The sequence below is a fragment of the Polypterus senegalus genome, chromosome 6 (genome assembly GCF_016835505.1).
Source record: "Polypterus senegalus isolate Bchr_013 chromosome 6, ASM1683550v1, whole genome shotgun sequence".
NCBI classification, from domain to species: Eukaryota; Metazoa; Chordata; class Cladistia; order Polypteriformes; family Polypteridae; genus Polypterus; species Polypterus senegalus.
The window spans coordinates 140,716,692-140,735,506 of record NC_053159.1 but is presented as its reverse complement, the minus strand read 5'-3'; the positions used below and the strand labels follow the sequence as shown (position 1 = coordinate 140,735,506).

The window sequence follows — 18,815 nt, the reverse complement described above, 5'->3', positions numbered from 1 at the left end:
GAAATTTTTGTTATTTTTAAAACACCTATAGAAAAAGAGTCCACCTACTTTTTTGTGAAGGATGCACCATTCACCAGAGATATCTTCTAAAAATGACTGAATTTTATCTTTAAGCATTTCCTTCTGTAGTGTTTATAGTGTGCTTTCACACTGCAAGCTGTTATATAAAATATTTTTTGCAACTTGACATATCTATCTTTCAAGTTAATGTATATGCATAATGCATTTTTGGTACTGTAGGAAAAAATTAGATTTAAGCTTGTAGTTGTCAGTTAATTTAATTTTATTTTTTTTGGTTCAGGTGCAATCTCCTTTTTCAGAACCAGATGAAGAAGGTGACCCAGATGGGTCATTTGCTTTCAGAAGGAAGGCAGGCTGCCAGTACCATGCTGTGAGTATTTTCTTTTTTTTTTTTTACTTAATTGATTTTATTGAAATCACACAATATTCCATACAAATAGATCAATTTTACAAGAATAGGATTGAAAACAAATCAGCCCCCACCCCTGAGAAAGGGAGCATGGGCAGCAGAATAAAACTTAAACCTAGTAAAAACAAGTAGATAGAGAAATTAATAAGTGAATATGGATGAATGGGGAACAACAAGAATAAAAAAAAGAATAGGCAGATAATCTGCTTCCTCTGTGCTTTAAAAGCTTATTCTGAAATGTAATTGATTAGATCCTGCCAGGTTTTGAAAAATTTCTGAACAGAATGCTTTAAGTGAGAATTAGATTTTTTCCATTTTCAAATAGTATATAACATCAGTTACCCACTGATTAAAAGGGGAGAGTTAGAATTCTTCTAGTTGAGCATGAGCAAGATAAGTCTGCCTGCCAGTAGTGTAGTAAAGGCAATTACAGTTTGTTTGTCCTTCTCCACTTTAAGCCCATTTGGGAGTACACCAAACACAGCTGTTAATGGGTTAACAGGTATTGTGACACCAAGGCTGTCTGAAAGGCATTTAAAAATTTTGGTCCAGAATGAAGTTAATTTGGTGCAGGCCCAAAATAGTATTTTCAGGATAGATAATTTTGTTTTTCACTTTTTAATCTTATCTTGAATTTATTTCCACATTTAAACTTTTATGAAATTTGAAAAGGTAACAAAATCAGCAAAATAATATATGCATTTTTTTAATATATAAATTATTAATAATTGTATTTTGGTAGATCAGTGCCTCATTTTCCCCTCTCTTCAGCCATTTTTGGAACATGCCAATAGTTTCCTATGGGAAAGCCCAGAACTTGCAGGATTGGAAGAACACAAGTTCCGACACTGCCTTACTGCTCTTTCAGTTCCGAAAAGGTGCATAGGGCTTGCGAGGCGGCGAATTGGACGAGGAGGAAGGTAAACCTCTTTTTATCACTTTCGTTACTTTTTATTTTGACAAAAAATATAAAATTTGTCATTGTAGTAAACATGTGTCTCTTTTTGTGTGTTTTATTTTTAATATGTAATGGTATGTCAGATAGTATGTTGTGTGCAGTTGTTGATCCATTTTCTGGACTTGGTAATTTTAATATATGGTTACAGAGAGGTTTGGGTCATTCTAGTACCAGCAAGATACATGGCAGGAACAAACACTGGGATAATTAACCAGTAAACAAATATAATTTTCCTTTCCTTCAGAAAGTTGATGCTGATTGCTTGGAGGATCTGATATGTACACCCTTTTGCAGTTTGTTTTAGACTTGCAATTTATTCAAAACGTAGAACCATCAGCATGCATTGTGTAATTGTGGTTTTGTATAAAATGTAGTAACTTTGTTAATGACGACTGCTGTATATTCATCTGCATCAAAACTAGTTTCCTTCATTCATAAGTAAAAAATGGAAGCGAGTGGATGAAAATCAATTTAAAATCAGTTCAAATAAGAAAAACTTTTGGTGTTTTATGTGCTTATCTGTATCTGCAGCATTGCCCTAACCCACGACACACCTGTAATTTATAAATAAATGTTTCTAATAATTACAGAACAGCTGTAATCAAAGATGTGGATGAAATGCAAGATGCTTTAATGTGCAAGTTCATTGGTCTTATTTATTTTCCTATTTTTTTGCCATTTTTACATATTTTTTCATTTTATTTCAAGATAAAGAATATGCTGTTTGGTTTAAAAAAAAAAAAAAACAACTGGCAGGGCAGCTACTAAAAATGGACATGCACTTGTAAAGAAGATGATTAGAAGTGTACAGCTTTTTATAACTTAAATAGGTTTTGTTTTTCCTTTGTTAAATTTTTAATATTTGTTCATTTTTTCAGCAAAAATATGAAGATTTAATTCTATTTTGTCTTTAATTGTGTCAATATTATGTGATACAGCAAATTTAAAATTCTGCTGAATCCGAGGACACAAAGCACTTAACGATATTGTAATCACTACTTTACAAGCAAATACAAGAATTAAGTACACATTGTGACAAACCAGTAAGGGCTATAATGTTTACACTTATGTGATGACTCCAAATGCTAATTGAGTGCAAGCATAGCGAAATCTAAAAATTCTTGATCTGTTAATAACTGAAGAAAATTACTTTTGTCAAATATTTCTCCTTGGTTTATAGCTCCTGAATATGCCTTTTAGAAATCAGTGTGTCTTGTTGACTACAAAATAAGATGCTGTTTTTATACTGTAAAATATTGTGCATATTAAAATTAAATAAAGTTGTATGATTACTGCAGAGTCTTAGTACTCAGAAGTTAAACTACCATTTAAAACTATAAAGTAAGCATTTCTATAATTCATTTTCCCTAGATGGTGCTCAAGAACCATGTTCAGCCACTTAATAGTATACACTATTTCTGTGACGCAGAGGATAAATTACATTTTGACACTGCTGCTCAGTTGAGCTTATATATTAACATTTTGGATGTCTGAGAGCAGTAGCTACAACTTGTACAACCTCCTATGTATATTTAAGCAATTTGTCTGTTTGTCCGTTTTATACTTTTCCATCCTCAGCGTAATGTTCAGAGCCCCATGTTTGGAATTTAACTAACATTTACGAGCAGTTGGAAGTACATTGTAAAACTTAACGATGCTTATGGTGCTTTCACTTTTATTGTGGTCATCTTTTTTAATAATATGTTTATATACTCTGCTGCATTAGTAAAGAAAGTATGACAGTTTTAATAAGTTTTCATGTTCTGTTTGAAAACCTGCAAAATAGAGGTACTGTATGACTGTGATACAGTATAGTGTGGTACAGTAGTATAGTTATTTGTGTTGCTACCTCACAGTTTAGAATGGGCTCTGACACTCCACTTTTTTTAAATTTGCCATTGTGTAGTCCAGGGGTCCTCAATCACGGTTCTGGAGGAACCGTGCGCAGTGGCAGCAGGTTTTTGCTCCAACCCAGTTGCTTAATAAGAAACCCTTATTGTTCAAGTAACACTTCTGCTTGACTTTTGTTGGCTCACTCGTTAAGATTTTGAGCCCTTATTGCTTGTTTTAGTCTTAAACAGCTGTATTCTCGGTTTTTAATTGCTCCTAATTAGCAATAACATGCAAACAACAAAAGAGACCAGCATTTCTCCATTTAGCATGTTACCATTTACACCCGTGTGTATTTATCATGTACTATTGGGTTTATTTAAATACTTGGACGGAAAGTGAAGAGAAAACAGTGAAGGACTGAGAATTACCGTAGATACTTGCGTATAAGTAGAAAAAATTTTGCCTTAAAATTCATTCAAAAAAACAGGGTCGACTTATCAACATGGCAACACAATTTTTCATAGAATTTGGGTAATGGCACAGTGCTTTTATTTAAAACAGTCAATCAAAATCAGTGTTCAAAGTAAACAGTGGACATATAACACCACATAAGCCTTTGTTGGAATTTCAAGCATCGGCTGGCTGCTGTACGCGGTTTATGAACAGATATGGGCTGTGCCTTCGTCAGCGAATAGAAATCGCGCAGAAGCTGCCGAAAGATCTAGAAGAAAAGGTCAGTTCCTTTCATAAATTTATTGTCAAGCAAAGACAAAGCATGACTTTGATCTCAAGTAACATTGGTAACATGGATGAAATGCCAATGACATTTGATATGCCGGGGAATCGAACTGTAGCAGGTATTGGTGAGAAGACCGTACTTAAAACAACAGGCCATGAATAAACCCAAGTTTTACCCTCGACTTATAATCATAACATAACAAATTTCGTGATTTTCGGCTTAAAAATACTTAAAATAAAACTTATCTGCGAGAGAGACTAATACGTGAGTATCTATGGTACTCATCCATTTTAGCCTTTCAAATCATTGGGATGATATCCTTAGAATGAGGAAGAAAATCTAGGATATGAGAATTACCTGACATAGCAGAGTTAAAGCACTAACAAGCCATGAAATTAAATTATCGACAAAAATTGCTCTCTGATTGAGCAACCGGGTTAGAACAAAAACCGGCAGCCACTGCAGCCTTCCAGGACTGTGATTGAGGACCCCTGATGTAGTCGTTGTTCCTTTAGAAAAATGGGCTTTGGCAATGTTAAAATATATCTTCACTAATCTAAAAGTGTAATTTTCTGATTCCTGTACTGTATTTTACATTTTAACATTTACAGCATAAAATGTATGTTGTAATATACATCAGATAAGCATGAAATATGTTACTGTTTTATTCTTATTTTTACAGAATAATTATGGACCGTGCATCATCTGAACATGACCGTGTTCTAAAGCGGTTGGACCCTGAAGTGTTTAGCTCCATACCTAACAGTTCTACCACAGACAAGTTTAACACTTCCATATGGACCAATACTTCCAAAACTCAACCTGGGAATGTAGCTTCTCTGACAGAAATTTTAAGCAATATTAAATCATGTCGGTTGCGGTGTTTTCAGCCGCATTCAACACCTATTCAGGGCAATAAGGAGATTGGAAGTACCTCTAGAAAATTGGAACAGACTATGAACAACAGAAGGATAGTTGGAGCTTCTGTTGCACTGCTAAACTCAAGCAAGAATGGACTTTCAGGTGAGTGTAAAATATACTTGTTATCAATATACTCTTTGACAGCAACAGTGGATTTACAGTGAATTGTACATAATAATTGATCATGTATTAAAAGTAAAAAGAAACAGCAAACAATATAGTGGTAACTGTATGACATCTTATTTTTCAGATATTTCATTATTGTCAGTATGATTACGCATGACTTAAAGCTTTCTGTGAGTTTGAGGCAATACCTAGTTTTATTCCACAAATTCAGTGCCATGCCTAGTTTGCCCAAAGCTGGCGCACCCCCTTTGAATCTGGGATATTGACAGTCATAAACCAAGGTGGACTGTGCAATCAAGATGCAACTTTCAACAAGGGTTGATGACTCGAGTGCTTAGTGCTTTTTATTAGCAAAAGTGTTACAAAATCAAATGAAGTACAGTACAGAATGTTCATAAATAATAATTCATAATAAACTGTAGTGCTGTGGTGGTGGTTATAATTAAATAAATAGAATCTGTAAACAGGTTCAAATCAGAGGTTAAAAACGGAGGATCTGTCCTTCAAAATCAGTACAGAGTCTCCGTTCCTGCTTCTAAAATTCCTGCGCTCTCATCTCGCCCTTTTCATTGTCTTGAGGAGATGTTCTCAGACAGGCACAGTAAACTCTTTTAACTTGCCTTATGTCCCCATCCCCATTCCTCCATGTTTGAGGTGACCCTGTGAGCCCATTTCCTTTATCTCGATACCATCCTTCAGTGGGAGCCTATTTGGAGCATTTAGTCGCTCCCCCTCTTTGGGTGCTCAGCAGGAGTGACCCTGCTCCAGAGGGACACTGCTGTGCTCAGGACATTCTCAACCGCCTGCCTCCTCTGCATAGCAGTACTGGCTCAGCCATGATCTGCATGTATCTTTGTTTTTCTTGCATTTTCATTTTCTTCCCTTCATTCTTTATCTTTTTCCTCATCTCCTCGTTCTACTCAGACTCTCATTCTTACTCTGTGTGTGTGGTGCATCGTAAATACTATTCATGGGGTGGCAATGTGGAATAGTTGTCCTAATCAGTCAATCATCTTGGCGGAACACCCTGTGGCATTCCTGCTCCTCAACTGTGTCAATACTCTCATCCTGAGTCGTACTGTTTTTATTAAAACCTAAACACTGCAAAGGACCACAAAATGTGTCTCTCTATATTCAGTAGTTCTGTTTTTTCTTTTTCAAAGGAATTCTGCAGCATTTGTAGGTGACTGCCACTTTTTTTCTTTATTTTTAAACAATATATGTAACTGATGTAGGTGATTGGCACTTTTTATGTTTGCAGAGAGACTCTATTTTTTAAGTTTTCTCGTTTATTTTTGCTTAATTTACAGATGACTTGTTGTTTACTTCCTCTGTGCATGCAGTTGGCACCTGTTTCTTGTCTATCTGTATAGATTTGTGATGCTTTTTTCTTCTATCAAGACATTGTTGATTTATTACTATTTACAAGACTTGTAAAAAAGTAATAACTTTTTTTATTTTTGCAATGTCTCCTGTGTTGTCAGACTGAAATTTGGGGTGGGGGTCAAGCTACTTTTAAGATTTGTTTTTGTTTTCCTGCTGAACCACCACATGGCTAATTGTGCATGCATGTAGAACATTAAAAACCCTCCCTCCTTTACATGGACCCAGTATCAGTTGGCATATTGCCTGGGCTCCACACTGCTAAATCTCAAAGATTAGATTGCTTTTTTTGCACAACAAGAAGACCAGAGTACAGGTCTGTTCAAACTGTTTTGTTTTTAAAATCATCCAAATTGCATACTTTTAGTTCTTGGGGAATGTCTCCGCCATTATACCATCATTCCTATTATTTTATAATCACTGGATTTTAATGGTTCAGAAGCTATTAATTACAGTTTAGCTCAACTGTAGCTATTAAATTATATCACCTTTCTATCTTATTACAGAATTTTTTAACATGCTTCCTCTACGTCTTTTCCGTGCAATTGCTGATTCTTTTTGCCTTTAAAGCTTTGTACCCGACAATTTTCATATTTTATAATGCAGAAGGGCCATGTTGTTTGTTTGTTTTTCTTCAAACCAAACCTATTTTTATTTTATTTTTCTTTATTTCAGTTAATTTATTGTCATAGCTGATAACTCAGTTTTCCTTTTTATAGAGGCAAGGGGTGAGATATTGTATTAAAATCTGTGGTATCATTGTATCTCACATTCCAGAATTACTTTAGCATGTATACAATTTCTGCATGATTTAACAGGTTAGAAAATGTATGCATGCAACTTTCAGGTGTGTAGCGCTATGGCATAAATGTTATCTGATTTGCTTTTTGTGTCTTTGCCATCATCAATGTAAACCCTCTTGCTGCCAAACCCTAACCCTGTTGCTGGTTTGGGGGGGTTCGGGGAGAGAAATCAGGCACATTGGGCAGACAGTTGTAAGGAGGACTTTTTTATTGCCATGGAGAAAGAACGCTAAGATACAGTTTATAAAAAAAAAAAAAAAAGGCAGCGAAAGGCAAGAGAAGGAGGTTTTCAACACAACTTCAAAAATGATGGAGAAACATAGACTATCCATGCCTACAAAAAAGATGGCTTCACCCAGTATGGGGTCCGTTCCCACTTATGGTGGTGGCCATCTTGAAGACTTTGTCACCCGACCCACTGTGGAATAGAAGCGGACAGGAAAGTCAGGAGAAATGAATGTGGGTGAACATCTGGGATAGCACATTTGGAGACTCTTGGATAAAGAGAATAAAGAAAAGGACTAATAATACCAGAAGTGTCAGAACTGCTTAGACTTTGTGGGTTGTCTATGTTGAAGGACTTTCTTTGTTTCCAGTTACTTACATACTGAATTTGTTGGGGTACGGGAGGAGGTGCATTCACGGATTTGGTTGCTGCCATTCATGTTTGTATAGTTTTGTAAGATTGGTTTAATACAGTTGATTTCACCTTGTCTGTTTTCCACTGTCATTTTGTTGATATTTTGTAAATTGTTTAATCTTATCAGTATTGCAGGAAGGGGGTCCAAGGGCGATATGTGTTTGACTTGGCTATCTGACTCGCATACACCACCAACCACCAGTTGTGACGTTTAGCAAAATCGTCCAGGAAAGGCAAAGCATTATAGGTGTGTTTGGGAACTTAGTTAATGGATTTAAAAATCTGAACATTTTATATTTTTTTATTTAGTTACATCAAAGTGTCAGCACATTTTTGTTAAATATGTTTTAACAGCAATTGACTTACTGAAAATAATGGAGTACATGCGTTAATAGACTACATTAAAAACATGCTTTTTAACAGTACTTGGCTTAAATAGGCTCGGTAGCATTCATGGACAATTTATTATGTGATATCTGTACAGTGGTGCTTTAAAATTAGTGAACGTTTCAGAATTTTTCATAGTCCTGCATAAGTATGACTTAGAATATCATCAGATTTTCACACAAGTCATTAGGGTAGATATGAAGAATCCAGTTAAACAAATGAGATAACAAACGGTCATTTATTTATTGAAGAAAGTCATCCAATATTGCGTATCTGTGAGTGGAAAGAGTATGTGAATCTATCAGGCAATTTGAAAGTGTCAATCATTTTGATGACAATTAGGTATGAATGGGCACCCTGTTAATATTTATTGAATGTGATTCTGCCAAGGGTTTCATCTTTAAACACGTACGTGCAGTATCAGTGTATAATGCCACAGACAAATGATATTCCAGAAGACCTCAGAAAAAGAATTGTTAATGGTCATCATGCTGGGAAAGGGTACACAACCATCTTTGAAGAGTTTGGACTGCAACCATCCACTGTCAGACAGATACTGTACAAATGGAGGAAGTTCAAGAATATTGTTACTCTGCCCAGGAGTGGTTGACCAACAAAGATCACTCCAAGGGCAAGGCATGCGATTGTCTGTGAGGTCACAAAAGCACCAAGGGTTAACTTCTAAGCAATTAAACGCCTCTTTCACATTGGTTAATGTTCATGAGTAAATCATCAGGAGATCACTGAACAACAGTGGCGTGCATGGCAGGGTTGCAAAGAGAAAGCAACTGTTTTCCAAAAAAATCATTGCTTCTCATCAACAGTTTGCAGTAGAGTATATTGTTTTATGGACAGATGAAACCAAAATAGAGCTTTTTGATTCAAATGAGAAGCTTTATGTTTGGAGAAAGGAAAGCGCTGCATTCCAGGATGAGAACCTGATCCCATCTATGAAACATGGTGTTGGTAGTATCGTGCCTGTTTTGCTGTGTCTGGGCCAGGACAGCTTTCCATTGTAGACCGGAAAATGAATTCTGAATTATACTAGAAAATGTTAGGACATCTTTCTGTGGATTATATTTTGAGAAACTGCAGCAAGACAAAAACCCAAGCGCATCGGTTGTTCTACCAAAATGGAGCTGTAAAAGAACAAAATAAAGGGGTTGGAATAGCCAAGTCAAAGTTCTAACTATAACCCAATAGAAATATTGAGGAAGGATTGGAAGCTTGTGAGTCATTTGAGAAAACCCTGCAACATCACGGAGTTGAGGCAATTCAGTATGAATTCCTAACTACCTAAGGGTCACGCATTCCTGTTACATGCATTCTAGTGTCTTATGAAAACATTGCCTTTGCCTGTCTATCCTGCAGGTCTTTTAATCATGTCTGATTATTTTCTGGGTACTCAACCCACATACATTAGTATGTTCAGGACCTGTCCTGTTCTGGAGGTTTGGTGTGAGACTTTTAGCTGACCTATGCCAACCTGGTGGTGCCTTTGCCCCTGCCAATCACTCTCTGGTTGGGCACACCTTTATACAGAATCCCTTTCTTCTTTCCTGGGGCTGCATTTGTAAGGGCTATTGATTATGGAAATTACCGATTAATTCTGACCTGTTTAAATGTGTAAGCTTAACCCCTCAAATGGTTATCTAGGAAATATGTAATGTGCTAAAAGAGCTTTGATTTGTTTTATTTTGTTAACTTCAGATTAAAGATAAATAAAAAATGATGCAGTACTATAAACCTTACACACCTTGCTTTTTTATTTAATTTAGAAGGCTGAATGTTGTTGGCTCTTCATCAGTTTGTTTTAAGCCACAAGCCTAGGCTTTGAATGTTTGGTGACTGTGCATTCAAACTTATTGAGAAAGCAACTAACTGGAAATCTTGTTATAAATCTTCTTTGTATCTCCTTCTCTGTGCTCCAGTCAATAATACTATTGTCAATTTGCCAGCACTCATGTTGCCCGTCATTTGCTTACAATATTGAATTAATGCATGATGCATTTCAAGGTAAAGAAGCTCTTACCTGTTGCTCCTGTACATTTATAATGACCTCTTTCAGCATACTCAGTATGCAATGAGAAGTCAAGCAGAATGACACCCTTTATTGGATAACTGAACAGGTTACAATATATACGCGTCCGAGGCCGCTAAGGCCCCTTCTTCAGGCAAGATCTTGTATTCTGTTTTTCTTTTGTTTTATCTTTTGATTTTGAAGTTAATCACTTGATTTGTTATTTGTTTGATTGAGTGGTATTTCATTGCAGATTTCTGCTTTTCGAAAATAAATGAAAATGTATATTAAAAGATAATTTACCAGCGACATTGCTATTGAACAAGCTACTTTTTTTAATATCGTTAACATTTTACTTTTTGTTTGCATAGTTACAGGTGGTATTACAGAGGAACAGTTTCAGACACATCAGCAGCAGCTGGTGCAAATGCAAAAGCAGCAGCTAGCCCAACTCCAGCAGAAGCAATCCCAGCATTCCTCACACCCAGCTCATTCACATGCACAGGTACTTTATTTATTTACAGAAATTTAACTGTGCATTTAATTCAAACAAAAGCACAACCAGTAGGGCAAAGGGTAAATCGGCTTGTTTATGGATTAACGTATAACTATTGCATGACTGTTATGCGTCAGGGAAATATTTGCAAATATGTAACAAAGATTTCAAGGCAGAGCTCTAATGCTGACTTGGAAACATATGAGAGACATTGATGTGTAGAGTTTTAGAATTCTGTGTTCTAATGATATAAGAAATGCAGCAAAGGAAAAAAGGGGCTATGGAGGAACTTCATTTTTATTTAACCACATGGCCTAAATTTCACTTCCCTATAAAAGAATGCAGTCAAAAATCTTTCCATCCATATAGATGTGTCAGTAGGGGGAAAACACAACTTGGAATGTATAATATGTGTAAGCCATAGACCAAACACTTTATTGAGTATGTGTTTTTTGTAAAGATTAATAAGTAGGGTGATTTACTAATTCATGTGCAGTTTTGTATGTTCATGTTTGTTTCTTTCTTTTTGTACAGTCATAGTGTATGTGAATGGTTCCTTAAGATTTCCACTTATTTTTTAAGATAAAATAAGAGTACATTTTTCTTGATGTTTGCAAATGGATTTCAAAAAGGTGTCGTCGCTCATCAACTTTTATAAACATTACTATTTAAATCCTAAATTGTTACTAACATTTCAGTTATAATTCAATCAACTGTTAATTTTACAAAATTTTCTGTAGCAAATTTAGAAAAAAATATCGTAGAATAAATTTTAATCTATATATTCATTAAGCACTCCTAGCGGTATACTAAGATCACAGAACACATTTATAATTGTACCTGCATGTACACATACATTATATGCTTCATCCCATTTAGTTTTTCAACAATATGATAGGAAAAATCCTGGTCAGGACACAAGTATATTCCCGGTCATACATTCCCACACTCATTCCGACTTGGACCAATTTAAAGTATCCAGCTAATCTGATTGTTACAGCTTTGGGAATGTGCAAGAAAAATTTGAGCAGGCACAGTAACATTGTACAAGTTTCAAATATATAACTGCACCACCATTTGCAAATGGAATATGTTTAATATGCAACTGAGTATTTTTCAGCAGCACACAAATACCATGCAGTAGGTATATAATATATACTGTAGACTGAAATAACAAAACTTGAGTCTTTTTCAGCTTATTAAACTAGCTATTTTTAGTTTAGGATTGATTCAAGTGTATAAATGTGATGTATTGCTCATTTTTTATATATTTCTTATTTTAAAGGTACCTGGGAATTCAGACTGTGTTTCAAAGACTCTTGATTCAGCTAGTGCTCATTTTGCTGCATCAGCTGTGGTCAGTGCTCCAGATTCAGACCACAGTGAGATGCTCAGTAAGGAAAGCAGAATTCATAACAGCAGCATCAATGGAATTGTTCAGTCTTCAGGTGTGTGTGTTAGTTTATTCTGAAAAAATATGCTCCTTAATGCAATGTTTGCACAAAACAAGTTTGATTAATTAAGCCTTTCTTTAACCTTATTTTTTTGCAAGTTGTAGGTGTAGGTTTACTTTTATTTCATAAGCAAATTTTAAATATGTTTAATTAGTGGTATCCTTTTTGCTTTCTAATAATAATAATGGTTGTGTATGTTTTTAATGCAGTATATAGACCAGAAAGAACATTAACCAAAATAGCCCAGAGTTCAAAAAGACTGGTTTATTAGAATATTTAAAGTATTACAACCAAGAAGATTGGAGAGAACATGCACAAAGTAACAGCACGATCAGTAGCAACAATTATGCCCCTTCATTGGGCTTAGGACACTAGTCTAATACTTCTGGTCATCTTTAGGCTTTGCTTTTCAGTCTTAAATATTTCCTTGTATCTGTTGCCATGAGATCTCTTACCTTTTGATGTCCACCTATCTCTGAGCACCCCAAGTGAGGTTTTGAAGCCTTTGGGACTGAGTCAGGAGTACTTCCAGTTTCAGTATTGCCTAACTAGGAGGCAAATCTTGGTCAGCTGTAGTCTTAAGACAAAGTAGGATACCTGCATAGGGATTTCTGTTCCCACCCCAGGTATTTCATTACTACATGTATCCTACAGTTCCCATGACAATCTGAAGGGGTTTGACACATACTAACATCTTGCTGCTGCCATTTTTCATCAGAGGTTTGGTACTACCTTCCCACATCATTCTTTCACTTCTGTTCAGTGAATGTTCCCAACAACCTCCCACATGGGGTGCCAAATGTCTTGCAGTTTGCTGTCCTCCCCATTTGTACTTTACATTTGATAATTACAAAAACAAAGGTGTAGTTTAATTTGGGCCATTCAAATACCTAGCAGTTAACATCATACAAACAATGAGTAATGTTTATAATATTTAAAACATACAAACACATTTAATGTATTACAAAAGAAATAATAGTTTGGACATAGACTTACAAAGCATTTCAAACACTCTGTGTTTCACTATAATACAAAGCAATCTCTCAGTATTTTACAATTTCTCTCATTTATGTTCTAAATGCTAATCTAATGTTTGTTCTGGAAATGTTCTTTTTCTTATAGGGACGCCTAAACTTCTTCATCCAACCAGTACAAATTTGACGTCCAGTCCTGCAATTCCAACGGTACAACTGGTGAGGACTGTCAACCACAGCACCACTAATCACCTCATACCAGCATTGTGCACAAGTAACCTGGCAACCACCGTTCACCTCAGCAGTGTTGTTTCTCCCATGAATGTGCATCTAACTGCAAGGACTTCTGCGCCCTCGCCAACTGCCTTAAAGCTTGCCGCTGTGGCTACCAATCTGGACAGGGTGCCAAAAGTGACACCGAGTAGTGCCATAAGCAGCATAGCAAGGTATTGTATGTGTTTAAGTAAATTAATCATCTTTTAACTGGTTATAAATTAAACATTTCATAATATAGTATGATGATGAGAAAAAAAATGAATTTGTACAAATGTTTAACAAGCAATACTACACTACAGAAACCAGAATTTGTATTGTGTTTGTGTGATGTATATATCATTTTTTTATTCATGTACAGTTGTATCATCATTAATGGTTTATATTAATAGGAATTTTGTTGACTGATTTTTGACTATGTGCCAGTTTCATAAAACCAAGGATTCTATAAATAAAATATAAATAAAATCTGACACAAAAAAAACAGCAGAATAAATGACAATTAAATTAAATTAAACCCTTTTTCATTAATTTATAAAACTACAACTGTGTATCCAAGGTTTTGCATACATCTGGTCAGTTTGCACATTTCACAAAATCTTGAAGGGAAAAGAACTTAGCACAACTTCTGCAGGGTACAAAAAGGGCCCGTCTTTACACACTGTAATACACGTTTTCTATTTGTTCACTGACTGTAACTGTTTAAAAAATTAATAAAGTGTCTCATGTATTGTCCTGGTGAAGACTGTTCCATACCTTATGTCAAGATGTGTCTACCTCATTGAGAACAATTGACTTTTAAAAAGCAAATACGGACTTTAAAACAAATATAAATGTTTCTGGTTTGGAATTTTCCATGTCATGAATATTATTAGTGAATAAAGTTTAAGGGATTCTGTTGAGATCAAGGTAAGATCTGGTGGACCCAAGATGCTCAAATATTAAAATCAGAATCTGCAGGTAGACCTAGCTCATAACAGAGTTTTGATCCAGCGGTCCAAAGTACTGTATTGCTTACTAAGAAAGGTCTGCAGCAGAAAATTACAAGAAGGAAATATATTCTGCAAACTCAACAACAGAAATGCTTTGACTGTAAAATGTTGAAACAAAATTTGACTTGATCCTTAAATTAAAAAAAAAAAAAACATAAAAAAATCCAAAGGACACGGTGGAACTGTTAAACATTGGGGCATATCTGCTATTGTGATTTAGACTAGTCTGGAGGCCAGTGATGCATGAAATATTGAAAGTATTGAAGGAAGAATGGATTGAAGTAAATATAAACATGCTTAATTGTAACGTTCTAGAATCAGTCAAGAAATAGAAGCTGAAATGACGTGATCTAAAGTGTATTTCAGAGTGAACTATGAAGCATTTACTGGAGTAAAAGCTTGAGGTTTTGGAACAGCCTTCACAGTCCCCATACTTGAACGCTATTGAAAATCTGTGGGGGCATTTGATATATGCAGTACACAACTGGTTTACAGGAGTTCAGCAAGCAAGATTTGGGGGAAAAAACAAAAACATTCCTCAAGTAAGAACAGACAGATTCTTGAGACTCTTAGCTGGCTAAAAGAAGCTTCTGGAAGTTGTTTCTCCCAGACCAGTTAACCAAGACCTCAGGGACTGAGTGCCCAAACATTTGCACTTGACACAGTTAGTATTTAAATTTTCAATGTTGAATTGGGCAAATACAGTATATAGTAGCAATGTGTTCAAAGTGTATGATATGTTTAAACGTTTAGCCTTCATAGATTTTCAAATTATTGATTGTGGTGTCCAGAAGTTTACATGACTGTAAGATATTTGTTGGCAAGCTCCTCTGCAGTAGATAAGCCAGGGCAATGTGTAAAAGTATCATCAGGTGTGGGTGTTCTTTAAGTGAAACAATTATTTTTTGGTAGTCTTGTTATGAATGTTACGACTGTATGTTGTGAAAAATTTAGTTGTGAGCTTGAAGATACTTAACTTACCTGACAACAAGCTAAACTCAAGCTACAAGTTTTGAAATATTTTAAAAACAGTACCGTGGTTGGACCAGCAATAACAAGTATTTATATTGTGTTATCCCCATGTACCTGTTTCATATTAAATAGATTTGAGCATTAGTAATGCACTTGTAAACAAAATGTTTTGTGTTTCTTTTTCCTTTAGGGAGAACCATGAACCAGAAAGACTTGCATTAAATGGAATTTCAGAGACCACAGTGGCAATGGAAGTAACATAGCCTAGACTTGGGGGGGTGGGGGTGGGCATAAACAAAATTATGATTGGAGGGGGCAAAAGTTAAATAAATTACGGTTGTGGAAAGTATGTATTCTGGAATAAATACAAAATGGAATACGCCCTAAATTCAGGGGAGCTCAGTGTGGACCTTTAACCAATCTCAGCATATCAAAAATACAATATATAAATGTACATTTTGTAAAATTGGGAATATCACTACCTTGTAAAATAGTATATTTGTATCATTAGTATGTTATTTCTGTTACTTGAATTCTAGATATTTGTCATCATGCTTTTGCACTTGAAAATGCAACAGAATGGAGAGAAAAATGTGCAACAGTTTGTTTTGGGATCATGAGCATGAAGATAGATCCTATGTCACTTGTTTTAACTATTTATTTTGCCATGTTTACATTTTGTATCTGTACAAATAAATCAAATTTTGTGTCTACAAAAAATATTGAGATTCACATAGTTAGCATATAAAGTTCTTGTACTTTTTTCTAAAGAAAATGTAAGTATTCACTTGGTTCATTTTGTTCCACGAATTGAATAGATGGTCTTTTGGTAACAAGTTTAGTGGCAGATTTCATTATTATGACAATGGTATTTTCTATTGTTTTGCAAGGGTTTGGGGTTGGAACAGTTTAGTTTTGTTAATGTTGTAGAAGGAACCGTAATCTGGTTTTCTTTGTAAAACATGCCATATCAATGAGGCCCATTTAATTTCTAATGTCCTGCATCCTGCAGTCAAGTTCTGCAAATGTAAATGTAAACAAACAAAACCAGTCACTTTTTTAACTATTATTTGCCTTTTTAACCATACTGGGGTCAGCACAATAAATCATACACACTTATGGGTAATTTTATCTGTTGTGTATCTTATATATGCTTATTAATTATTGAAAGCATTGAAACATCCCAGGGATGGGTGGGAAGGAATACATGTCAAACTGGTCATTTTGTGTTGTTTCCTGTGGCCACAAGGCAAGTAACAGAAATGGCAAAAATGTCTGAGAATGCAGTAGAACTACTTTTAAGTAGTGTAGTCAAAAACTGTAAGAATCAACTTAAAAAGACGACATTAGCAGGGTTTGCTACATTTAGGTTTTGCGCAACTTCAGACAGGCTTTTCTTGTTACTTGCACTTGAACAACAAAAATAATGCAGGGAAATAAAACTATACATATACATATCAAAACATTTGTTTTGATGTCTTTTTTTACAAAATGAAGTAAAAGATGACTTGTTTAAAAAAACAAAAGTCTGTTTCAGGTAATATGGTTATTTTAATTTGAACTGCCTAAATCAGACAAATATTAAAGCAATCTAAATCCAGCATTTCACCTGTAATATTTGTTGATTTAAGTTGCCAAACTGTCCCTAAATAAATAATCGGAGACTGCAGTTAAAAGCAGATGTTCTTACATCTCAAATCAGAATGTCATTACTGGACTAGTGATGCTATATTTATACAACCATATGCATCCCACCCAAGTGTAGTTTTGGTGTCAGATTCATCTCTCCCATGTCACCACCTACAATAAGAAATTAAAAAGGTCATGCCATGCTTTGATTATTTATTTTCTTGCTCTTCAGATTGGCATTTGTGGAATCACTTTTTTTAGTGGCACAGCTCATTCGCTTCATCTGTTGGTGTGTTTAGTTGAACAATTTTTAAAGGTTTGTTGACAAATGATCATTCAATGTAGCATGGTTTGTTCATTTGGTTTTTCGTCAATTCTTTCCCCTAAATATTTTTTTGATCGTCTGCACTGCTTGGTAACATAGCCTCTTGTTCTCTGAATGAATTTACACTTAAACAGCTTCTTTGCAGGCCTCTGCATTTATTGTGCCCATTGTAAATCTAGTTTGAAGAATGGCTCTGAGCAGGCAGCTCTAGGTTTATTTCAGAATGTTTTCCTGCGATTTACATAATCTTACTGAGTCAGATGAAGTCACACGTTCGGACATACCCAGTGACTCTCCTAAAATAAAATCAAGGAACTTTATAGAAGCGGGCACTGTGTGCATGAGAGCTGACAACCAATGTGTGTCCACCCATAGTAGAATGTATGTAATTTAGCAACGAGGAACACTGATGTTTTATGTATCTTCACTGAAAAGGAAGGTCATTGGGCTGAGACTGTAGCTGAACGCGCTGCATATGTAAAGTCTGTACACACCTAGATAAGCACACACAGGCACTGGCTCTGTCAGAGAAATGGGTTACACTCCAGTACATTGGAAATGTGAGACTGTGCTGAAAAGTTGTCTAATTTTATATACGGTTGTGTTTAAATAAATAGCAGTGCGTTAAAAAGAAGTGAATAAAGTAAAATATTTTTAATAGTTTTTACTTCCATATTTAAAATGGAGTGAATGTTACACATTCCATTCCAAATCAAACAATTAACAAATTTTATCAAGTCCACATTATTCTTTTACAGGAAGCAAAGTAAATGAATATTAATCTGTTCAAAAACATAGTAGTGTTGACATTTTTTTCTCCTCAAACTGAACTAATGTTTAGCTGCATAACGTAATTATTGTTTTTGATAACTGCTGTGCCACTTTGTTGTATTGAGTCAATCAACTTCTGGCACCTATAAACAGGTACTTCACCCCAGGATGAACAAACAGTCCATAGTTCCTGTGAATTTTTGGGTTTTGATTGGGAAACTGCATTTTAATGTCACCCCACAAGTTTTCAGTAGGGTCGAGGCCAGGCGATTAAACTGGCCAATCCATTATCTCAATCCTTTTTGTCTGGAACCACGATGTTGCTTGCTTACTTGTGTGTTTGGGGTCATTGTCTTGTTGAAACGGCCATTTCAGGGGTATTACCTCTTTGACCAACGGCAACATAATCTCTTCAAGTATTTTGATGTATTCAGACTGATCCATGATCCCTGGTCTACAATAAATAGGCCCAACTCCATGGTATGAAAAACATCCCCATACCATGATTTTTGCACCACCATGCTTCACTATCAGTGAACTGTGGCTTAATTTCAGTACCTTGGGGTCATCTGACTTACTGTCGATAGCCACTGGACCCAAAAAGAACAATTTTACCCTCATCAGTCCGCAGAATGTTACGCCATTTCTCTTTGGACCAATCTATGTTCCTTGGAAATTTTTTACCTATT

At 35.4% G+C, this 18,815-nt stretch overlaps 1 protein-coding gene across 2 annotated transcripts in view; it reads left to right on the top strand.

The window, feature by feature from the left end:
* The window catches only part of epc2 (enhancer of polycomb homolog 2 (Drosophila)), a 118,778-nt gene extending 101,914 nt beyond the window's left edge, over window positions 1-16,864 (top strand). The window contains exons 8-14 of one of the 2 annotated variants that reach the window (XM_039757349.1): window positions 302-391; window positions 1,202-1,350; window positions 4,643-4,983; window positions 10,618-10,745; window positions 12,022-12,184; window positions 13,313-13,610; window positions 15,592-16,864. In XM_039757349.1, coding sequence (XP_039613283.1) covers window positions 302-391; window positions 1,202-1,350; window positions 4,643-4,983; window positions 10,618-10,745; window positions 12,022-12,184; window positions 13,313-13,610; window positions 15,592-15,664 — 1,242 coding nt within the window. In that variant the 3' untranslated portion in view covers window positions 15,665-16,864. Of the gene's footprint in view, window positions 1-301; window positions 392-1,201; window positions 1,351-4,642; window positions 4,984-10,611; window positions 10,746-12,021; window positions 12,185-13,312; window positions 13,611-15,591 lie in introns of both variants that reach the window. The other variant, XM_039757348.1, reaches the window with a different exon arrangement.
* The last annotated feature ends 1,951 nt before the right edge of the window (window positions 16,865-18,815 follow it).